Source organism: Momordica charantia, assembly GCF_013281855.1.
Source record: "Momordica charantia cultivar OHB3-1 chromosome 10 unlocalized genomic scaffold, Mcharantia_2.0 BLBB01000010.1, whole genome shotgun sequence".
In the NCBI taxonomy this organism is placed as follows: Eukaryota; Viridiplantae; Streptophyta; class Magnoliopsida; order Cucurbitales; family Cucurbitaceae; genus Momordica; species Momordica charantia.
The window spans coordinates 5,241,956-5,266,377 of NW_028275158.1; the positions used below are offsets into that span (position 1 = coordinate 5,241,956).

General features: G+C 35.2%; 2 protein-coding genes across 4 annotated transcripts; both read right to left on the minus strand.

Moving 5' to 3' along the window:
• Positions 1-139: 139 nt before the first annotated feature.
• Positions 140-11,816, minus strand: LOC111008247 (transmembrane and coiled-coil domain-containing protein STS1). 2 transcript variants are annotated; one of them, XM_022280880.2, is made up of 15 exons: positions 11,321-11,816; positions 10,407-10,488; positions 9,617-10,102; positions 7,448-7,616; positions 7,176-7,328; positions 4,760-4,857; positions 4,524-4,615; positions 4,240-4,310; positions 4,003-4,138; positions 2,759-2,818; positions 2,565-2,647; positions 2,424-2,500; positions 2,226-2,296; positions 1,599-1,656; positions 140-661 (listed from the first exon to the last, which is right to left on the minus strand). In XM_022280880.2, the coding sequence occupies exons 1-15, from the start codon at positions 11,551-11,553 to the stop codon at positions 539-541; spliced, it is 1,992 nt and encodes a 663-aa protein (XP_022136572.1). In that variant the 5' UTR covers positions 11,554-11,816; the 3' UTR covers positions 140-538. The 2 variants fall into 2 exon arrangements, with proteins under 2 accessions (XP_022136572.1, XP_087974951.1); XM_088118825.1 differs by having other exon boundaries at positions 10,407-10,520; positions 11,321-11,460.
• Positions 11,817-13,250: 1,434 nt separating this feature from the next.
• Positions 13,251-22,191, minus strand: LOC111008164 (zinc finger CCCH domain-containing protein 44). 2 transcript variants are annotated; one of them, XM_088118646.1, is made up of 11 exons: positions 21,694-22,191; positions 21,150-21,229; positions 20,807-20,991; positions 20,272-20,418; positions 19,521-20,196; positions 19,308-19,435; positions 18,295-18,354; positions 18,137-18,187; positions 16,313-16,384; positions 15,728-15,881; positions 13,251-15,640 (listed from the first exon to the last, which is right to left on the minus strand). In XM_088118646.1, the coding sequence occupies exons 1-11, from the start codon at positions 22,017-22,019 to the stop codon at positions 13,866-13,868; spliced, it is 3,654 nt and encodes a 1,217-aa protein (XP_087974772.1). In that variant the 5' UTR covers positions 22,020-22,191; the 3' UTR covers positions 13,251-13,865. The 2 variants fall into 2 exon arrangements, with proteins under 2 accessions (XP_087974772.1, XP_087974771.1); XM_088118645.1 differs by having other exon boundaries at positions 19,521-20,418.
• Between the last annotated feature and the right edge of the window lie 2,231 nt (positions 22,192-24,422).

A 24,422-nucleotide genomic window follows, 5' to 3' on the forward strand; every position in this document is an offset into this window, starting at 1 on the left:
AACTTCATATCATTATAAAAATATCGAAGCACTAACCAACCTAAGAAGAATCGTCAAGTTTAGATAGAAATCAACCAATTACCATTAGCACCACGGTGGTTGAAATTCATTGCAAAACAATATTGAATAATTCCAGGAAAAAAAAAAAGAGTCACTTCCGAAGAGTGATTTCTCATAAAAGTTTCCTTCAATGTATTTTACATAGAATAGTACACATTACATCCTTTTTCCAACAGTTCCACAAAGGGAAAATTTGAGCCCTGAACCATAGAAGTTTCCCTCAGGTTCAATGATAACAAAAAGTGGGCAACTTTGGCTCCCAATACAACAATGGTTACATGACTTACATTCTTCTTCATCATTCATATATCAAATAGCAATCTTGTTCTTTCTCTCATGCACATGACTTTGCGTCAACCTGCCAAACTCAACACGGACCTTGGCCGTTGCCGCTACGACCACCGCGCACACAGATCGACCAACACGGAGAATCCTGCAAAGCATCAGATGCAGAACAGAATATGGATATTATCTCCTCCTATTGCTTGCTAAAACTGCTTCTAAAAACTGGATAATAAGTTTCCAGTTCAAGCTGCTCCAAGATTTGCCTAGTAGCCCATAGATAGGAGGAGTGGCCTTCTATCACACCTGTTACATCAACCTGCAAATCCAATGAATGACCATTATGGTCCCAAACAGCAGTGTTATAAAAGAACTGGATGTGGAAATAAATGAAAAGTAAATAACATTAAGTTTCCGTCCTGGAAATAAAAAGGAAATGCAAAAATTACCCAAAACTATAGAGATTATTACTATCATAGCTGAACTTTCAATTTGAACAATTATCCCGAACTTTTAAAATCAGAGCAATTAAATTCTATCTTTATAACTCATTAGTTGAAGTTCAAAAACCGCACAAGTTACTGAGAATTTAAAGCTATGTAGGAAACAAAATTTCCATTCTACAGGAGCAATTATGAAGAGTAATAACAAGTAAAAGAATGGAAGTAAGAAGCAACCACATTAGAACTTTTGACAACCTTTAATCGAACTCTGTCGTGGCTTTCTACTGACTCTACAGATTAAACTATGATGATAAAGATTATAATGGAAAAAACAACAGAAAACACATATACTCTTGCAGAAGTATGTCTCGTCTTTGTAACTATCACTCAAAGAAATAAGGATCCAATGTGATAGTGGCTAAGAAATAAAGTAACCAGCCACTAATTGCTGTATTTTCTTTTCTTTTATAGGAACTAATTACGGTGTGTTCATAAATAAAATTGAAAAAACCACATCTAGAAATGTACAACCCAAACATCTAATCATATCATTTTCCTCCAAACTTCCAATATTGTGGCAATTAAATCACATCACTTTGAAGTTACAACTGTACCATTTAATCATCTTGATTTCACACGCACGAACGGTAATTATTTAAATTGAAAATACCAAGATGCTGTAACAACTTCTAACTTCTATACTTCTAATGTGAGTTTTTGAAATTTTACGAAAAACATAAAATATAGCTTTAAAGATCATCAGACAATTCTAAAAAACAATGAGCAATGAGGAAACTAGAATAATAATATTACATTCTCGATGCCAGGGACATCGATAGGTTGAATTCCAGCCAACCCTTGAGTAAGTAGACTGTAGAGAAAAAACATATGTTAGTTTGGAATGTTAAAACGCACGGGAGAGAAATTTGCATAATATATTCCATACGTATGACCGAGTTGCCAAATTATGTAGCTCCAACTCATTGCTAACGAGATCACTTATGATTAAAGAGTGAGCCAACCAACTAATGCAAGGATATATTATCATCTGCTGTAAAAAATATTCTTACCATCCAGAATGGAATTCTTTCAATGTATTCTCTAAAAACAATTTCAAAATCATAGCACTTCCTTAAAAAATAGAGAACTATTGAGATAAATCATCTCAAATGGTCTAGGTAAATCATCTTTTGGAATAAGATAGTTTATCAAAAGACGGGGTAAATTATTTCTAGATTTATCCAAAATCGTCTGTCTAAAACAGAATTTGCTAAAGTGATATTATTTTGAAACCCACCTCTTCCTAATAGTTTCTTTTTCCAAAAATCGACCTTATATATTTGTAAAAAACCAAATGAGAATCGGTCCTATCTAATATATGATCACAGCAAAAGAGCAACTGACTTGAATTCAAGTCGGCTTCAAATTCTCAATCAGTACCTGGCACGGAAAGCAATTCCAAGCATCCAATCATTTGCGGAGTACACATTCACAAACCTTCCAGCAACCATCTGTAGAACAGCAGCAGGTATAAGATACGGAATGTGTAGTAATTAGTAAACAAAGTATTCGCACAGAGAAACAGAAAAAAAAATCAAGTTGGGGGAAGTGCTTTTTAGTGTAGAAACATCTGGTCACCTTTCTGGCAGCTTCCCAATTCTGATCTTTAATTGATATGGGTGCTCCAAGAAGAACAACTCTTTCCACAAGCTCAGCTGATAATATTTAAATATAGTAAGATAATTCACAAAAAAGCAGATTGTTGAAAAATGATGATACCATTTTTTTCAGTCTCAGCCAAATATTGGAGACACTTGAATATTACACGTGCACCAAGTGAGTGCCCCACAAGTGTCACAGGCCTGAAATCATCGTAGGAGAAGCTATCACCACTTTTTGGAAAATATAACCAACTATAATTTTTTTCTTTTTTAATACGAACTAACTATAATTTTAAGGTACGAATGTTGCACCTGTTCCCTTGTAAACCTTTACACAACACATCAGCGAGCATTCTACCAGCTTTGTCTGATCTATACAGAAAATAGAAAGAAAACAAAAATTCTGCTGAAAAATGCAATTCAGAAATTGTCTGAGCATAATTTAGAGTGAGAATAAGATGTCAGATCCTATGAGCTGACATCTGTGTGGAGAGGTTTTAAGCTTCTCGAATATCAATTGTAGCATATTCTAGATGAACGTGAGAAAATGCAAAACATGCTAATAATCTAGGCTATAACATGAAGACGGAGAAGTTCATTGAAAGGAACAGGAGATTCTGGCATGTATCTAATCTCGATTAATTAGCCTAGGCTATGACACGAAGGCAAGAAGACTAGTCTATTCTTTAATCACTTTCACCATCGGCCAGATCTTATCCCATGACTCTAATAGTCATGTATTCTAGAGTTGCAGGATCATGTAGATAGAAGCAAGCTCCACAATTTCATTAAATGGTTCGATGCTTCAGTCTTCTAGTTATTGCACTGCTACACTAAAACCCAAAGATCAATTTGTTAAACATGATTAAATCACCAATTAACCCAAAAGTTTAATCTCATGGATTAGGGTAAATTTAATCATTTATAGGATATCTAACATTCTCCTTTAGGTGTGGGCTTGAAAATTTGAACAAGATCCAACAAGTGAAAATCAATATTAAATGAGGAAGGATAATACAAGAGCTTCAAACCTCCTATAAAAAAAAATGTTCAAACTTCTTGCTTTGATACCATATTAAATATAATTAAATCACCAATTAACCCAAGGTTTAAGCTCATGGGGTTAGGATAGATTTAATCATTTATAGGATATTTAACACAATTGTTATGGTTTATAAAAACAGGTAATCTTATGGCTAAAAATTCTCTCAGTCCCTGCAGTTTCGGAAAGCAATGAAAACAATCACATGAACGACCACTCATGAAACAACGAAAAGGTTTCCTCAATTTACTTTGGATTTATAACTTGCCCTCAGTCCTTTATAAACTACCGCTACTAACAAGTAACTCCATCACACATGTCTCCAATCCTAACTAGGAATTCCAAGACTGGCTAATAGCACCAAAGAATATATAGTCGAGCAAAAACTTGAACCGTTAATATTTCAGAAACCAGATTGATGACAACTTCCATGCCTATTATTTTTTCTAAAACAATCTGGCACTCCAAACAAATTTGAACCTGAAGGTAGCTCCTCAATCAAAGGAATTACAACCTGTCCACGGCAATTGTCCACGTGCTGTCTATGAAGTCAGTAGCTGCAAGTAAGGTAGCTGGCCAAGCTAGTGCTGCTAAAAGAGAGCTTAGAACAGTCATCATTGCACCTCGCTTCATCAACTCCATTGCAAGTCCTATTATCAAGCAAAATAAAATCATCATTAAGGCAGGAACTTCATTTGTGATCATACTGACTAATAGGCAAAACGTCATAGAAATTAAAAGAAAAAATTACTTGAAGTAAGCCAATCCTGAATTGCAGTGCTTACTGCAATTATATGTTTAGATTCCCACTGCAGTGCATACCTAAACATTAGCAGAGAAAAGAAATTGAACTTGTTCACCCCAATAAAACTTAGTATTAAAACCTCTAGTTTTTAATTAAGTGCCACTATGAGATTAGGTCACAGAGCAAGCAGCAAAAGAGTAGTTTCATAATAGTAAAAACCAAATTATGCTTCAACTACATTCTCGCACGTTCCAACAAACCTAATTGAATATGTTTAAGACCTAGTGTACCTTTCTAAGTTGTCATTTAGTCCTTCCCACGGCCGTACGAAATCTTCCTCATCAAAAGCAAAACCTGACACCGCTATCTCAACTGCTAATCTCTGAAATAAGTAAAATGTTATTAATTTCCATTTTGGAAACCAAGAGATATGAAGTTGCGATAGAATTAATTAAAAAAAAAAAAGATCACACAGATGCTTCTAATGGAGAGATGAAATGCACCAAGTAACAAGCAAGAAACTTACGCCTTGGTTATGATTTTCTCCAATTGATTTAAATTCAAACTCATCAACGCTCCCAATTCTCCTAGCCATTTTGCTTCCTGTAAGTCCTGCTCCAGCAGCTGAGTTGGAAACAATATTGGGGTATTAGCAGAGTTCTCAACTGATCGTTTTCAAGGATTATAATCTCAAGGTTGCCTAGCGAGCCTTTAATTATTTTCAGTCTGATAGAGTTATGTCAATAATGACTTTAAACAGACCACAGAACTAGCATGCAGAACAACAATTAGAACGCCTGGAGTGATGATTGGCATCACTACCATAGTCATCAAGTCAGAATTCAAAATACGAAGATGAAAAGTTAACACTGGAATGAATTGAAATTTGTTTAAGTAAATCTAAACTCCAAAATTCCACTATACTCAGGCAAGTAATCTGCTGTCAACGACTTCTCCATGGTCATTCAAAGCAATGCAACATTCTTAACACAAAAGCAGAAGAGAAACATTGACGTAATATCCCTGGCTTCCTCGTAACTAGTTCCAGCTTGTAATCTCTTGTGGAGCATCAGTGGTGTCTTTCGCAACCATTTCTCAGTCTTCCATCTCATTTTAGCAAAAATGAAGTTTAGTCATGGTTATACCAATGGATAATTGCAGTTGCAGTGTAGAAAATAAGAACTCTTTCGTTAGTTTCAATGATTATGACTGGGTTCATTGATCAAGTTAGAGGTGAAGAGAAAAACATCTTCCTATTACATCAGATTGCAGTGAAGCAGTTTTGGCTGGATAAAGTATTCGTCTTCTTTTGAAAAGGAAAAAGTCAAGAAACAGAGCTTTGATGAAAAGAAGGAAAGATTTGAAGATGGAACCCTCTGGATGCATAAAGTTTAAATATCAGTGGTTGGTTTTCTTTTTTGGTAAGAAAAGAGATTTCATTGATGAATAAAATTACAAGCACTTCATTACACAATGATAGTGTTGAGAGAGTATCACAGTTCCAGCAGGTATTAATAAGAGATGTCCGAGCATTTTCTGGGAAATGATTGAAAATTTAACAGAAGAAAGAAGCAATACAAGAGGAAACATAAAGAAGACAGTGTGTACTCTAAAGATTTCAATAAGATAGGAGAGCACTCATTTTCTCAAGTAGCTACAGAGCTAAAGAAGTACTTTATCATATCCAAAGTTCAAAAATACAAAGAGAATAGAAGAAGATAGAAAGAAAGATTGGAAACAAGAAATAATCTGCAGAAATTTCTTGGGACCAAACCATCATTATTACAAGACTGGATTGTCACAATGCTTGGTATTCCATTTCAAACTCACTTACGAAATAAATGAATGAAGGATGTATGATCAATCCTTTCTTTGTTGAGAAGGCTTTGCTTGGGGAATCAACAAATACCATATTGAAGAGTTGGGCAAGAAGGGGATGGATGACAGTAGGCAAGTTTTTCTTCCCAAATAAAAAAAAATGGACATCCAATAACATAGAAAGCTGGAAGTAATTCCATTGTATGAAGGATGAATTAGTTTAAAGGATTGCCATTAATGCTGTGGAAAGAAAAAGTCTTCGAGCAATTGGAGGTAATTGTGGAGGATTCATACAAAGTGCAAAGAAGTCTATTAACATGTTAGAAAGAACAATAATCGGGGATTTATTTAAATTGTAATAGATCACCCAAAGGAAAAATCATTCTACAAACTGTAGTATCCATTTAAGATTATTAACTGGAAGAGTAGGAGAAGTTCATGGATTTTTCTCTGAAGAATCAGCTTGAAATTTCTTAAAAAATCCCCTTCCAGTCGATGTCTACAACATTGGAAAATTTCTTTGAAAATGAAAAGTCAAAATTTGAAGGTTCTGAAAGAAAAAGAAAAAATTTTGAGAGACATTGAAACAGCAGGCAAATAAATTACAATAAGATGAAAAGATATTCAAAGGAGTGGTCCTGTCAACATAACCGATTCGGAAAGAAGACTGACTTTAATGATGGATGGGTGTATGGGAAATCTACAAAAAATAGAATCACATGGGTGGGTGGACTAGACAACTGTAGTGATCTAAAAGTCCCTCAGAACACAGAAGAGTAAACCTCAAATTTCTGGTTATTCTAAGGAAAAAACAAAGAGGCAACATTATGTAACAATTTGGAAGGTTTTATGAGAACCAGTAAAGATTCTGCCAGTAAAGCTGTCACAGAATTAACTGATATTTCAGGATAGGAGGGAACTTCAACAAGTCAGGCAACTTAAATATTCATCAGTTTAGTGATGAGAGTTTCCAAGATAATTTCACATCCAAGTTGGAGAGAACACAATGATCAGCACACACTCTACCAACTTTGGCCAAAATAGAACATCAGTGCCAGTCCTACATTTTCATAGATACTATTGAGTCATGAAAAAAATCATAAAAATATAATGTATCATTTCACCTCCAAAAGATGCAGCAACAGCCACAGAACCAGCAACAGATCCTGCAGCACTGGCAGCTGCAGCAAACCCACTTGCGCCAATGACAGGGATGATGGTACCCAATGTCGGAGCTAAAGCACTAAAGCCTGCGGCAATTGCTGGAGCAGCTAATCCTGTGAACAAGTATAAAAACTTATAAAGAAACAGAAATAATGTACCTAGGACGTGTTTTCCTAGAACTTTTGATAGTTCATAGACGCAAGTAGAGTATACAAATCAAGGGACCAAGTACCTCCTGTAATTGCCATCAAGGTCCCTCCAGTTAATGCAGCTGCACCAATAATACCACCACGTTTCCATTTAGCCCAGTTAGTCTTCTTTGAAGGGCTTTCTTCATCATTTTCTTCCACACTTTTAGCTAGAGCCATGGCTGAGCAAGCAACCATTGTCTCAATCGCTTCCTGAAAAGCAGAAAATACCCACCCGTAAGGAGGGAGGTGGAATGAGAGAAGAAAAAAAAAATCATCTAATAATGGTAAAATGATAATTCCATAGTTGATGAACTACAACATGTGATGCTAGAACGGAATGCAGAGAAACTGAATGCACGATAACGTAACTGTGGGTCCAGATATTGTAATAAAATAACTAAAAATATATTTTATGATTTACACCCAATCCTATGCCACTAACATCTAACATTTGTCATTTAAGGTTCAAGCACCTATACTTTTTATAGCAATAATAATATTAAATAAATAAATAGTAGTCCTTGGAGCCGTTCTGGGGAAAAAAAAGTAGTTGAGAAAGAAGCCAATAAAGGTTAATAAAAAGAAGTGAGGAGGAAGTTAGTTTTGAAAAGTAATATGCTGATTATGAAGATTCCCATATTAATTTTAGTCATGATGTTCATGAGTTAGTGGAGGAATCTGGTGAATTAGAAAATGAACGAAAGTAATGATGGAAGCCTTAATGGAGAACTAGGTAAATTGTTTGAAGAGGAGTGTTAAGGATGAAGCTTTTGGGTTGAGGGTGGTTTATTCATTCTTAATGTGGTATCAAAACGGAAAGTTCTATGTTCGAACTCCTGCATTGTTGTTTCCTCCCCATTTATATTGATTTCCACTTGTTGGGCCTTCTCAATTATCCAAGTCCACAAGTGAGGGGGAGGGTTGAGAATCCATATATATGAATTAAATTTCTTAAGCTTCTTATTCACAGATGGATCCATGGGGAAATAAAGGAAAATAAATAATCATTTATGATGGAAGTTACAGAGGACCTTCACCAATAGTTAATGATCAAATATTGCTATAGGAAAGGTCTGGTGGATTATGATAAAACTCAAACAACTAAAAATATATTGAAATATCAAAAATAAAACAATATGATGACTCCAAGTAATTTGAGGTACTTGAACCCTCCCCTCTCTGGAGTATTCTTACTCAAGCCTAAACCACACTAAATAATTGCTTGTCTCGATCCTTTACCATCCACTCTATTTACAATAAATCGCCCTAACATCTCTTACTATGTATCCATAATATCCTAATAATATTTCTAATTCTATCCTACCAGCATTCCTACCCGATTACTTGAAACATGTAGGATTGCAACTTACACTCATACCAAATCGGAAATACAGTAAAAGGAAGAAACGGAGAAGTAATACTACAGGGAAAAGGGAGTTTATAAATCTGATTCCTACGGTTAACTATGAGAGAAATGTATCGAAGAAGAATATGGAGGGGGCTGTGGTATCTTTATGAAAATTTGAAATTGGAACATAAGGAAATTGGGAGAAGAGGGGGAAGAGTATCTTGATCAGAGAAACGATTACAGGGCGTACTCCTGAAGTTGTAGTTCTACAAGAAAAAAGGATGAAGACGTTGATAAAATTAAAACAAACAAAATTAAATTAAAATGTTAAAATGTTGTCGAGTTCAAAAGTCAGGTTTCTCCTATATGACAAGTGGAAAATTTTTCTTGATAACATGTTTGACCGGATATTTGGAGGGGAAAAGTGCCAAAATATTCGTAGACTTTGTGGCATGAAGGGCTAAATACAGCTGCAAGATTAAAAAAGGATGTTCTACCATGAGTTCATCCTTATGGGTGCCAGTTATGTAAAAATGAAAAACCATCTTTTTTACCAATTGTCCTTTTTAGCTAGTACTGTTAGACTCGATTGCTGCAAGCATTTAGTTGCCTTGGGTTGAACACAACACTTGTTTGGTCACAAGTTGAGGGATGTCAAAAGTTCTATGGATAAGCACAATTACAACTATGGTGTGGGAGTTATGGCTGGAGAGGAACTACTGGGGTTTTTTTATTAGAAACATGACGAAAATGCTTTTCTCTGCAGCAAAGAGGGTGTTGAGTATTGTAGAAAGAGGTGCAATCTCTGTACTAAATAATAATAAAAAGTTAAATAAATAAATTATAAAAGTTGCGTACAAACCATTTTTATCCACTTGACATCAATCCAGGTTGATAATAACCGCAAAGCCACGCGATGCCGGGCGTCATAACCCTTTCTTTGGCGGGAGTGTTTCTTGTCATTTTCACTTATATCTGCCAAACAAGCAGATAGAAGCTCATAGAGAACAACCACTTTTCTATGATAGCTAAGCATTTTTTCCTCATCAATAGGTTGCACAATAGTATCAGTCCATGCACCAACACTTGGCTGTTTAACAACCACTGGGTTAGCATCAGTAATTTCTGCTTGCTTGTCAGTTGCTTCAAAGTTTGATTTTGCCTCGGCAGACAAACACTTCTCTCGACATACATATTCATATTCATGATATTTTTCCTTCTTAGACTGAGAAGATACAAAATCCTTTTCCATATTATCTGCTATACTATCAACAGATTTTGACAGAGCAAGTTCCTGGTCTATCATCTGGGAAGAGTTTTCATTGTCCTCAGATAGCAACCGCAAGAACTGAGACAGCAGAGGTACAAAAGACATGTTACGTTCAAGATTACACGATGGAGTAAAATGGAGGGGGAAACCTAATCACGCATAATGTCTATAATATATTACACAGAGAATTTTTTTTTTTTTTTTTTTGGAAGGAAACAAATATTTCATTCATATTACACAGAGAAATATGCAATAGATAAGTCTAAATGTCTATAAGCTATATCATTGCGAGAGGCAATAAAAAAGGTGCAATGATGTTGAGAAAATGAATGGTATCTTAGTTTATGGGCTGCAGTTCTGCAAGTGAAATAAGATAACATACTGCTCCAATATGATGCTTAGCTGTACCGGATCCTGCAGTTTCCTCAATTCCAGACCAAGCTGCAGAGTCGATCTCTAAAAACCTGATTGCGCGAAAATCAACATTGAGACATTCCTGGGAAGATCAACCAACAAATTCTTGCCAAATAAATATGGTAATTCATTCTTTCTTTTTTTTTTTTTAATTTCTGTGAGGACTAGACAAGAGAGCAATATTCAAACCAACATTGCAGGCAACTCTATTTTTTAAGCCACGAAACAGTCACATGGGTTTATGCACAAAGAACAAGCATGAAGTAAGAACTAGGAAAACTTTGAAATAGAATGTTCGAAGTTCTTAGGCTTTACTCCTCCTAGATGGAAAAAATACTTATATCAAGGGTGTGTTTGGGAGTGATTTTGGCCATTGTCATTGTCAAAATCACCTCCCTTCTCGTTGATCATGTTTGACAAATTAAAATTTTGATTTCAGGAAAGTTTAAAAGCACTTTGAATTGATTTTTAAGGTATCACTTAGATGGTGACTTTAGAAGATCAATTATACTTCAATCTCTTTTTTTAAATCACTTATTCTACCCTAAGTCCCAAACATACCCTAAAAAGGGTTGGACAAATTGATTTTTGTAATACCAAGTTCCTTTCCCATTTATTGTAATGTTTTAGTTCTAGGCTTGTTATTGCATTTCCATCATGTACGTAAGAGCATATAAAGTCGAAATCTAATGCATTTCCATCATGTCAAATCACCCTTCTACACCTAAAAATTGTTAAACGTTGGAGCTATTTCATCTTTCTAATCCATTCACGACAATCAAACAATGAAGAGAAAATTACCAACGCTGCTATCCCCCAGAACGAAATATGATCGATCAGGAAATAAACTTATACGCCGAAATGAACATGGTAAGAGCAAACCTGAATACAGGACGAAGCAGGCCCGTGGATTCGTGGACCCAAAGCTCGGGGTCCTCGGCGACGGAATCACTGCTGCTACCGCTACTACAACTGATTCGGTCCTCCGTCTGAGGCTCCTCACCGGGAAGCCCTAGAGGAAGCGTCTGGTGGATCTGAGCCTGATGAAGAGCAAGTGCAAACAATGCTCCGGAGGCATACCGCTGAGTGGGCGTCAACATCGAAGCCATCTGCATGGATCAGAGACGCAGAAGGTTTTGGGTGTGAAGCAAAAAGGGCTTCCGATTTGTGCATTCCCAAATTAACATGGCCGGACGAAGGCGATTGGATTGGTGGACGACAGTGCTGACTGAGTCGCCATGAATGAGTTGATATAATATATTTGTAATTCTGAGGTTCCTTCTTCTCTCAATCGCTCCGGTCGCGGAAGGGTCGTTTACTTGGTCTTAACGCTTACCGTTGCTTCCTTCCTTCTCCCCATTGCCTGTTTTTTAGTATTGAATTTCCTTCTTTTTTATACTTCAATTCCCCCATTTTTACTATTTCATTTAATGTCATTTTCTCCCAATATTATAAATTCAGAATAAGTTGTTTACTAAGATTGCTTCAAACTTTAAAATTTTTATGATTGAATCATCGAAAAAAGATATACGTAGTTACTAACAATTCTATCTCAAGATGTTGTGAGTTAAGGACTCCTCCACCTTTTTCAAATTCTGATTCATATTGTTCATAGAGAAAAGTACATCGAGAGTATACAGTACATCATTACCCATCCATCTTCTTATACTCATAAAACCCATTTTGTACTGTCCATTTTATATATAGTATGTAGTAAAAGAATTAATTTGTGCGGGAGAGTTTGCAATCAGTGTTTTGTTTGTCATAGGAAAAAATAGAAAAATAACGACAATCAAAATATTGATTCAAACACTTGGTATCTGTGATCATTACCTATTTTTAATGTTTTTTGATATTTTGCCCCTAAACAAATTAATTTTTACTACATACCATATATAAAATGGACAGCCCTTAGGGGATTTTATGAGTGAATGAAAATGGAAGGGGTGTTGTATAGTCCCGTGTACTTTTTTATAAAATAACTGTTAACCATGGTATTAAATATATTTATGGTTCGACATCGATATGAGATGATATTAAAAAACATCAACAAAATATTAAAATATCAACAAAATTTCACTGATATGATATTGATCATTTTAAATTTATTGAGAAACGATGAAACAATTATTTGTTAATTTAAATATTTTGTTCAAATTTTTTATATTTATAACTTTTTCAAAAATATTCATCCACATAGACATTTTATCTATATTTATATCGATATTTCCATAAAATATATTTAATATCATAGTTAGCAGTTATTTTATAAAAAAGTACACAGAACTATACAGCACCCCATCCATTTTCATAATATTAAAAAACATCAACAAAATTTCACTTATATGATATTGATCATTTTAAACTTATTTAGAAATGACCGAAACATATATATATATATATATATATATTGTTCAAGTTTTTTATACTTAATAACTTTTTCAAAAATATTCATCTACATCGACAATTTATCTATATTTCCATCACATTTCTATAAAATTGAAACATCGACATTTAAAACCTTAGTGCTAACTATATTTTCAATAAATTCTTTAAAAAACGCTTCCAAAGTTTGAAAAATTAAGCATTTTGATCCCAAAGTTTTAGAAGGAACGCAGAATTATAATCTTACACGGATCTAATTATCCAAAAATAGAAGTAAAGGCTGATCTGAACAGTGATTGCCAAGTTTGAAGGGTTATGAAAGAGAGATTAAAAAGTGGTTTCTAACGAAATAGAGGACGTCCTGTCCATAAGGCCATAATCAACCAACAGGCGAAGATCAGAATGAAGGATCCATACACCAAGAAAATGCAAGTCTCTAAAACAATCAGGTATTATTGATATGCATGTTATTCCACAGGACTTCTAATTTGCAGGTTTTAGGTTAAAATTACAACAATGTTAACGACGAAGAATGAATGTAAAACCAAATGTGCACTGTATTTGCAATGGACTAGTATCAACTACAGATGCAAAAAATGCATGGACCTCCTCTATTGCATATTACCATTTCCTCCATAATTATATTTACAGACTCCGCTGCCCTTTGGGTGGCGGACGGTAAGAAGACCATCTATTTCCGCCTTTCAACACCGGTTGTCTGTCCCACAGGGAGATCTACACTCTACACTGAATCTTCATTTATGTGTTAAAACAATTGCTCATTTGGCCATTCCAGGATCGGTTGCAGAAATTTCCATCGAGCTTTCGTTTACCTGTGATCCTTTCTAAAGCCATTTTGCAGTGTTATGCTTTGCTTCGGATCTTATTTTCCACAGTATTCCTGCATTAGCCAAAGTTCTGGGAAATTGCCGTAGGTTGTATTTGTCAGAAAGAGTTTTGAATTGGTTTGGTGATATTTTACAAGGTTTTTCGACCCTCCACTTGAATATTGGTTGAAGAACTGTCGAGCGTTTTCTGCAGTTCAAGATTGCTCATCTTTCACTCTAATGTGACATGGAAACTGCAAATTGGCTGCAGTGGAGCTTAATGCATTCACCTTCCCCATCTCAGGTACCGGATTGAAAGCCTCAACGGAGAAAAAGCAATCACTTCTAGAATCCCGTGTTAATTCCTCACTACAATTCACCATCGAAGCCGTGGAAGCCAAACCACTCAAGCACTCCATTGCTTCGACTTCCGCTAACAAATCTGAGACAGATTCATCAACCAAGGAATTGAAGTCATTGGGTTCAGGTTCATCAACAATTGCCTGCCAGTTTATTGCACTTGGGGTTGTATCATGATCATCAATTACTTCAGATGTTTTCAGACCAGATGCAGTTATGAGACTGGAGTTCAAGTCCTCAATAAAAGGTCTACCGGGTGCAGGCGAATACCCACCCCATGCACCCGCTAGATGGCTAGGAAGTTGTCGACCACCCACCAAACTCGATGCGCTACTCCAGCTAGGGCCAGAATCCTGAACAAGAACACTTGAAGATGCAGAATGTTTAATTTCAACGCTTCCACTTATTGGTTTCAGAGCGGAATGAGGAATATCAGGTAAAATTTCTCGGTCTTTCTCTGATGGCTTGACTGAACCCATCAGAGATAGACCACTACAATTGGAGGTCCATTCACGAGAGGAAGCATGTGCAGGTGGAGTGATCCAGTTTTGTCCGGAAGATTGACTAGAACAATCCTCACTACTAGACTGTTTCTTGCGACCAGGTTGACTGTGAATTCCTCCCAAAGTAATATTCTGCGAGTTCTGATCCTCATTACTGGGGCTGTGGTTTTCCTTGGACCGGTGGACTTCTGTCACGGGTGGCTGTAAAGATAATGTAGCTGATGAAAGTAAATTCATTAGGGATGGGTAGGACCACGAACTGTTGTTCTTCAATGAGTCGTCAGCTAGCTCAAGGTTCCCGCTTGGAGACTGATTAGAGTTGACGGTATCTGCAGGTGCACACAAATCTTTAGAAGGTGAACTTGAACCGGTGCTCATCATGGGCTCATTTTCAGCATCACAAATTGCAACATGATCTTTCTGCTCGGAGTTGCTATTCCTGATAACACCCATGGCAAAACGAACAGAATTTGTACCTCCAATCCTTTGATCACTATGATGATCGGAACCACCCAAAGAAAGTTCATTTCCTCGCCCTAGACTCAGTAGATGACTGTTGTGCCATAATGAAGATGTTTTGTTGTGACATCCATTCAATGCGCTGGTTATTGGTATGGAATCATTTTGTGATTCAGTTATCCTCCATACTCTGAGATCAGAAGTGAAGTGTCCGCTATTTTTCCAATTACGTAAATGCGTCAAAGAAAATGGACCCAGAACTTTTCCAGCAGGATCCTGGTATTGCCATATCCTTTCCACTTCCGCATCATTTGAAGAACTTCCTATCCCAATAGAAAGTGGTGGAATTGAGGCTTCAGGTAAGACTACTTGATAATTACCATCAGAGGTCACGGGAGTGGCAGTTTTAACCTCGCTGGGTACATTCCAATTATTTGGCACAAGACCTCTTCCTGCCCACGATGTTTCAGAAGTCCTGTCACTGGGCAAGCAGGCACCTTCTTTATTTACGTAAGCTGGTAAGCAAATATTTCTACTTTGCTCTGAAGTACTACTCGAATTTTGTTGCATAGCACTTCCACTAATATTTGAATTGGTTCCCTTTCTTGGTGAAGTAAGCTCCCCCTCTTTTTCATCAGTGTCACAATTTCTAGATCTCTTGAGACTTCCTGCAAATATATTAATAAATTAACGGACGACTTCTTTAAGGAAGAACTTGCAAATAGTTCCATAAGAACACAAGACAGTTGACAGACCTTGTCTTTTCTTGTTTGATTCATCCTTGTCTTCTTCAGACTCATAGCTTGGATCCATAGTTGGATCAGAACGTACTTCAAGAATTTCGAGAAGCCTACGCTGTCGTTCTTCAGGTGACTTGAGACGATGTAATCTCTCTGCATGATCTCTTATTGTATGGCATAGTCAAGGAATACCATAAAAGTTCAACCACTTTAAAATTCAAAAGACTAAAACACAAATACAATTATCCACACCAGCAGACCAAAGGTAGTGTAAGTTAACAAAACCAGGAATCTTAGATAACTTGTCCATTGAAAAGGTTCAGTAAAAGTTAATTCAAAACAAAAGGCAAAAACCTAAAATTAAAAAGAACCTCACCTTGCATTGATAAATTCAAGAGGAAACTTCCATAGCGAATAGTCACTAATCCATTACTAGGCTCATGGAACAAATAAATGTAAAAGAGAAACTGGAACAAAGGGAAAGAATATTTCATGTTGAAATAGAGATGGTCCACAAATGTTATCCAGAATTAACGACAAGCATGATAGCATTAAATCAACTGAAAGAGTGAGTTTAGAAGAATCTCTCATAAAAGGATATTCATCCATGTTGGCCTTCTCACTTGCTTGATTGTGAAGGTGACTAAGTTGAGAGATCTCTTTTTCAAGCAGCTGGACAGAAATATGACGAACATACAACAGAAAATCAAACCCATGAACATCAAAGAACAGTACAGTGCTAATATAGATCAATAACATGACAAAATATGAAAAGAATCAGAACTGTCTTACATGTAAATTGCCATAATGCTCTAAAATATAACTGACCCAAAGGCTCGAGCAACATTGCCCAGGCCAATAATTAATTATTAAATGAAAATTTTAGGAGTCTATTAGACAAGAACTTGAACCTAAAGGTTCAAGAACTAAATTTGTAATATAACCAATAAATAATGGTGAAGCAAATTCTGACTAATATTTATCTATTTAATTCAAACTTCCAAACAGACGTTAATTTTTTTGAAATGTATATTTCAATTTCTACTCTATATAAAATGTGTTGATGTCAAAACTAAAACTTGGCTTGACAAGGCACGTGAAGTCCCTAGAGCAATGCCATGCTGAACAAGCATTTTACCTATAATAATAATCTAGAACATGAACCATATGGTTTAGTCCTCTCTTTAGAAATAGTTGGAAACTACAGGAACTGCATGTGACATAATTGATCTTTTCATAATTAATTTTCCTTATTACAAATTAAATAATTAATAAATAGTACCTGATTTTTTTTCCTGTAAAAACTAATGACTTGAAACATATTGTTTTAGTTAACAGTTATTTATCAAAAATAAAAATATTTGATATTTGAATATTTTAGACATTCGGTCAAGAAAAATACAAATGAAACAATAGAATAAATTATTATATTATTCTTCGATTTTATTAAGACTCTCTTGCTATTTCAAGGGGAAAAAATCATAAATAAAAAATTAATTAAGTGAAAATTTTCATCTTAAATAACATTGGAACTATTTCATAAATTTTAAAGAATTAATGTATATTTCATGCAAATTCATGTAAAATTGATTTCATTAAAGATCTGATTTTATTAAGACTCTCTTGCTATTTCAAGGGGAAAACATCAGAAATAAAAAATTAATTAAGTGAAAAAAATTTCGTCTGAAATAACATTGGAACTATCTCATAAATTTTAAAGAATTAATGTATATTTCATGCAAATTCATGTAAAATTGATTTCATTAAAGATCTGATTTTAATTGTTAAACTATTTTCACAACTTCAACAACTTAGCAAGTAAGATTCTAATATATCGTATCTAATGTTGAAGATAGATGTGATACACCAAGATGTTAGAAATGGAAACTAGGGTTAAATTATTCCGTATCATTGGTTTGAGAATATAGTCTTTAGATTCGGTGCTTATTTTACCTGATTGTTTTCCACATGGGCGAATTTATAAATTATTTTATCTTAAAAAGATCCTTAAGTTTTTTTAATCTTTGTAACGATGTTGCGCTGGCTAATACCAAAACTTTTTTATATTAAAGAAATAAGCTATTTTACCAAAGAAAAATATTTATATTCATTACATTATTAGTTTAATTAATAAATATATCAATAATATCTAAATTAAGAAGAAGAAAAAAGGTCTATAATAGATTTTAAATAAAGGACGAACTTCAAAAAAAATAAGTTCTTTTCCTAACCCTTTCTTCTATAGAGTATTAGATGTGTCTGGCCAAATATGTCAACAACCTAAGCTAATCCTTGAACATGCCAAGCCACCCTAACACCTCTAACCCCTCCCCCCCAAAAAAATATATATACACATACACACTATGTAATACAGAATACTATTTAATTAAGCATCATAATTGACAGAAGAGAGGTTGAACTCACATCATTAATCTTCAATGCATGAAGTTCCCTTCCTTTTTCCAGAATTTCACCCTGCAGCAAAAACAGACATGTCTATAGATAACGCAATCTCCATAAAAGTAAGCCACAATAGCAAAATAGGCTGAATATAAAAAGAGCTGTAGATAATGCAATCTTACAACGCTGAAACGCTTGACAAGCCCACACTTTATGCTCCGGCGTAGACGCCTACATTCTTCCTGAGTACATACTAATACATCAATACCACAGAAATGGTAAAATGCATATGTTTTTCTTAAAATTTACAAAATGACATGATGTGTCGATGTCATGTCTCCATCAGATTCTCAAATCATATCAAAGAGGTGGTCACAAGCAATCAATAATGCCACTTCAAACTAGACAAGTTAATAAAAAGATGATGCACGAACCCCATAATTAACAGTGATCCGGGGTATAACTTCTATGAGAAAGTATCTCAAGCATTGCTTACAAAAGTTGGTGTCTGTTTTATTTTTCCTAATTTGAGCCAGAAACATGTAGTTTCATTATCCAAGCAATTATCTTCACATAAATAGTCTTCTAACCATGAATTAAGTTCACATTGTTTGTTGAGTTTCTTAATCTACATCCCACTCAGTCTCCAGCAGAAATGATAATTCAGTCTTTCTTTTTGGAAATAAGATGAGAAGCCAATATTTGAGACTAAACACGAGAAAATAATAACCATGGGCTTTTCCTGCTCAAACAATTATTTTCTAAAAACAAGATACGAATCCTGAGCATGAGGCAAGGATCCAACTTAGAATGTGTGGAAGTGTTATCTACTTTAAATGGCCCAAACTGGAAGCAAAACTGTACGACCAGTACATTTAGTGATTACCATACAAGATGAAGGATGCTCTTTAAAAGATTCCGGACAGAGAGAAATAAACTGACTATAAAACCCAGCCCGTGAGAACTTCATAGACAGATCATTCAGCTTTACACGTAATTTATAACAGATGTATGCTCACTTATTATGAAAACCAAAGAAATTAGAGATGTAAGCATGAGAATTAAATCTGAGTTAAATAAATTTAATAAATATGTAACCACCATTAAAGTATCAGTCAACCGACTTCAAACTAGCCATATGGTTTTAAAAGAACAATGAAAATATAAAATTTCAATTAACACGGCAAGTAATAACCTCAGAAAATTCTTGGTTAGAAATCCCATCAATGGACACGGTCTCTCTCTTGTCCAAGTTCAGTATATCTAGCATCACATCAGTTGTTTTCTCATCAATTGTATATGGTGTAGAGATCTTGCTTATGCCTGTTCACACCAGCGAGATGTTAAAGTTGAGAGTAAAACAATAATAATTCAATGTCATATCAAGCATTAATATTGATATTAATACCTACAACTTGGACAAGCCTATGAAAATCATGCTTTTCATCATTATTTGGAATCTGTATTCGCACAATTGAGCCTACAACCATTTCATTAAGTTTTTTGTCATCATCAATTAGGCTCACTATCAAATCACGCCGCAAGTAAATCAAGTTTATGTTCTGAACATCAATTGCTGCATATTCATCTGCATTTAACTGTTGCCTGCTCTCATCATCTTTCTCGCGTATTTTACGCTTTCTTTCACAAGCATCCACTAGTTCGCTATCATACTTCTCTTTGCTTTCAACTGGATTGATCACTACATCAGCTCCTGTGCTAGTTACATTATCAGCTGCAGTTTCTTTTGCATGAATGTGAGATTCAAGAAGATTTAGCATCTCAAAGTGACCTATACAGGATTTCCCAAATAGATTGATAAGTCTCAAGTCACAAATAATTTGGCATTGCTGTAGAGGATCGCGAAGATTGTTTCTCTTCACATACTCCAGCAATAAAGCTTGGACATCAAATGGTGAAATCCTGGTCGTGTCACCATTTCTCATATGTGCAACAAAGTCCAGGAGCTCCTTAGTTGCCCATTTTGTGCTTCCGGAAAATTGTGTCCCCTCATTACCACATGGTCTGTCCATTGTGGAACTGAATTTATTCCGAGAACTCTGCTGCCTGGTAGGCCTTTTCCTCTGCGATTTTAAGCTTCTAAATGAATTATGAGAACCATGATCTTTATCAATACTACCATCATGAAGCTCACTCACCTCATGAGCCATGATAGTGCTCCCTTTCCATGGATTCTTAGCTCGAATCAACTCATCTACAGTTAAAGAGAGTTTTTCCTTTAAATAAATCCAATACACTTTAAAAAGATATTCCCAGCTAGTTTTGTCGTCAAAATCCACTTGGACCTGCATATTTAAGAACCGCTTTTTCTTTTATTGAATGTTAAGAACAAAATAAAAGGCATAAATTAGGAACTACCATACAGAAAATGGCTAATAAATACATCTCTTAACAAGTTCCAAGTACAAGACTAATACCATGTACAACTAGGAGAGTTTATCGCCAGGCACAGATAAAAGATTGAATGTTAATCTCAAACCAAGAATCAGTTGTGTGAAACACAAAGCAAAGATGGTTTTTCTTGTGTGTGCAACTGTACATACATATGTCACGTAATGAATGCATTTCTTCATATTCTCTACTATCAAATTGAAAAAATTAAGTAGAATTAAGAAATAAAAATGAATCATCACTCATGCATAGTCAAGAAGATGATATCAAATCTTTGCATACCACTTCTCCGTCAGGTGTGCTCTTCTCGATAAGCATTATTATTTTCATACATGAACCACAGAATCCCTTGCTTCCCCTAACACACTGGTAATCAGCACCTTTAGTGCATCCTTTACACAGAGAAAACGGGCACGTATAGCACATATAATAGGAAGCCTTCTGACAATTACTGCATATATGCCATCCTGCACAATGATGAAAAAGATTGCATCTTGAATTCTAGAAGATAGTGAATCTTCGGTGGACAACTTCTAATGACTTCTAGTCCCACTAGAAGTGCATGAAGAAGCCTAGTGCAGAAACTAACACCCAGAAAACAAAAGAAATACAAAAAGCAACATACCACAGTTCCATTTAGCTTTGGATCGAAAGAATGATTCATCCCGCTTGATGCATGACGGATGATACGCCTTCGGACAACCTCTGTCAAGAAACAAAACGTGAAACCCGATTCTAAGGGGAAACGATTTTCAAACACACTACAAGCCAGCACATGCAGGGAGTAACAGATAACGAAACGGAGAAAAATTGAGTTCAAACTGCAATCTAATAATATGTTCAATTAAGGAAATTCTCTCTCACCTGAGATAGACAAAATAAGAATTTTACTGATTTCGCCTCCACACCTCAAATAAATAAAGATATATTCATTTGAGCAAGTATTATAACAACAACTGCTAATCTTACGGCAAAACAGCCACCTACCAAATCAAGCTTGAGCGTGATGAAGTCGGAATTCCCTAAATAGAGGGCGAGGCGCAAGGTAACGAATCCATAAATTAAAAGTACAAAAATCTTTCCACTTTCCCGAAACCCACGGCGAACCACAATTAATTAGCAAGAAGCAGCAGAAATCAAATTATGGAAAAAAAAAAAAGTCCACTCACCGGCGATCACAGAGCACGAGGCTCCCACCATCGAAGCATATAAAACACACATCCTCCTCATCCTTCTTCTGCCTGGGCGGCGGCGGCAGCGTCTTGACATGACCCCGAGGCGGGCGACCTCGCTTCCGAATCCCCAAACTCTTCTCCGCAACCTTATCGTTGAATTTTCCATTCACCTTGGCGGCGGGTGAAGAAGCAGCGGCATCGTGGCAATGATCGACGTCCATGGGGTGGGGAGCCGGCACCACCGAATTCCCGGAAACCGCGTCCCCATCTTGAGGGAGTTTCTGCAAATCGAGAGGAGGCTGATCTTGGGGTATGTCCATAAGCAGGAGCAGAAGCAGGAGCAGGAGCAGAAGCAGAAGCAGAGAGATTGGAATTGGGAAAGTGAAAGAAGGAATTGAGTTTGACAACCCTAAGTTGTGGCGATTGGCGAAGGCAACGCAACGAAGCCTTTGCGTGGTCGGTCTGGTCAGGCCACAGGGCACTCTGAATTGGAAATGGACTGGGTGAGGATGTGACAGCCCATTTTGTTTATTCGCCTTTTTTTTATTATTACTATTTTTTTTTTTTTACAGTCTGACCAGATGAGAGAGAGGAGAGAAGATTGAGTACGTAAAGTTAGGGAGGGACCGACCCCACCCGACGGAAAATTATGCCCTTTTTTTTTTTTTTTTGCCAAATTTTGAAAATAAGCATTTCTTTCCTATCCTATTCTATTTGTTGATTATTATATTGGAAGGCTAAATTTGACACAAATTCTAGGTGAGATCAAGATGTATTACATTTATTATCAACATCCTTTCTTGTATGGTTGATGTTAGGGGTAAAACGAACCAGTGGAACCAACCGAATCTTAAAAGGTGTAGGCTTGACCCATGGGTCAGGGTTGAGGTTGAGTTGGCTCATAGGTCGAGTCCCTATACCTAGCTTGCGTGAGATATGAGTCATGCCTGATATATCCATCTTGGTTGGTTAAGTTGGGTGATCTTGATTTCCTTATGACTTCAATAATTCATTCAAATATGAACAAGATATATATATAGTACTACAAGACTTACATTGTACATAGCACAAAAATTTACTTTGTACCTAACACATAATCTGATCTAAGTTAGTACCACATCGATGTACGCATTTTCTATTATTGATTTGTCTCACATGAAGATTGAGATTGATTTGTTAATTACTAGGTATATTATAGTGATATATAGCTTAACGATAATTGATATATATTTTCAACCAAGTTATATTATAATAAGTGTTGTTTTTCTCTTGTAGACGGTAAAATATTTGTATAGATGATATAACCAATGACATCAAGGAGTTTGAATAAATGATTTTTGGCACGAAGATTCATGCTCTAGTCACTTTGCTGAATGAATTGTTACTTTATTTTTGAATAATTTGAAACTAGTGGGATGACTAATAAAGCATAAATATTACAAAAGTTTTAAAACTATAATAAAAATTAAATTACAAAAATGCTCCAATCTTTGCCCACCTTGAAATCAAAACTAGAATTAAATGGTAAACTCTATCAAAAGATAAATTAAGTATTATAAAACTATTACTTTTTGCAAAATGTACATTTTCTTATAAATAAAAATCATGTTGAAATCAAGTATTGGGTGGCATGCTTCAAAAAAAAATTAAAAAAAGAGTTAATGCAAACAAGAATAGAGTGTTTTGGTAAGAAAAATTACAAAGTTAGAGTGCTTGATGCAGGAAGCATAGAGATTACTAATAATGGTCCTGAATTAGCAACCAAAAAAAAGTGGACCCTAAATTTGTATATCCGACTCTAAAACTTTAATAAATAATTAAAAGTAGTATATGCTCCTTAAACTATGGTAGGAAAATAATATAATTAAAAATAAACAAATCAACCCATAAAAAACAAACCATGTCTATATCTAAACTCAACCATAAAATAAAGTAACTAAAAATTCGTAAAACATTGCACCAAGTCAATCGTAATTAATGTCAAATCCAACTAAAACCCCCCAAAAAAAGTAGCCCAATATTGGCTCATGAATGTTCACATTTACCTAAAAAAAGTGTTATATTTATTAGAACTAAAAAATTGAAATTGATTAAATTTAACGAAATAAAAGACAAAAGGAACAAAAATAATATTTGTTAAGAAAAATTAAATAATATCATTGAAATTGTAAAGGAGGTGAGGTTTGGAGGTTCATACTCGTCCCTAAAATTAAATGAAGTTTTTTTTATTACTTTTTATTGGGTTCTTCAATGGTGGATTCCATGATTCCATCATCGATACAATGTGATGAAATTCCTTAATAAAAATATTCATATTTGGCTGGATTGTGTACCTATTCATTGTTTAAAAAATAAAGTAGATTTTTTTTAATTTAAATATTATTCTAGTGATTGTACCCAAACAATTTTTTAGTTTATGTATTTTTTCACCTTTACTTTGTACATACTTGTTTCGATGGCTGTAATTTTAAAAGGCAACCATTTAAGTCTTATTAACGATGGTAGAATCAATTTTTAAAATGTAGTCATAACTTTATATTATAGAATTTGCATTTATATAGTAATCGTGTCAAAATTTTTTAAATGGTAACTTTTAAAGCATCAGGACTAACGATGAATGCTTGCAGAGAGAGGATAAAGACTAAAGTGACAAAAACTAAAAGCACACCAAGGATGTTTTGAAAGTATAGCCAACATGAAAACAAGTCAGTGATTAAGAGCCT

What these genes read in the sequence shown, in the direction of transcription:
- LOC111008247 (XM_022280880.2), bottom strand. Translation starts at nt 11,553, where the DNA reads ATGCAGATGGCTTCGATGTTGACGCCCACTCAGCGGTATGCCTCCGGA. An exon ending in CTGCTTCGTCCTGTATTCAG is followed by an intron (nt 10,489 to 11,320) that starts GTTTGCTCTTAC and finishes TCGCGCAATCAG; the next exon opens with GTTTTTAGAGATCGACTCTG. An exon ending in TCAGGATTGGCTTACTTCAA is followed by an intron (nt 4,139 to 4,239) that starts GTAATTTTTTCT and finishes GCTTGATAATAG; the next exon opens with GACTTGCAATGGAGTTGATG.
- LOC111008164 (XM_088118645.1), bottom strand. Translation starts at nt 22,019, where the DNA reads ATGGACATACCCCAAGATCAGCCTCCTCTCGATTTGCAGAAACTCCCT. An exon ending in CAAAGCTAAATGGAACTGTG is followed by an intron (nt 20,992 to 21,149) that starts GTATGTTGCTTT and finishes ATCATTGTGCAG; the next exon opens with GATGGCATATATGCAGTAAT. An exon ending in ATCAAACAAGAAAAGACAAG is followed by an intron (nt 15,641 to 15,727) that starts GTCTGTCAACTG and finishes ATATATTTGCAG; the next exon opens with GAAGTCTCAAGAGATCTAGA.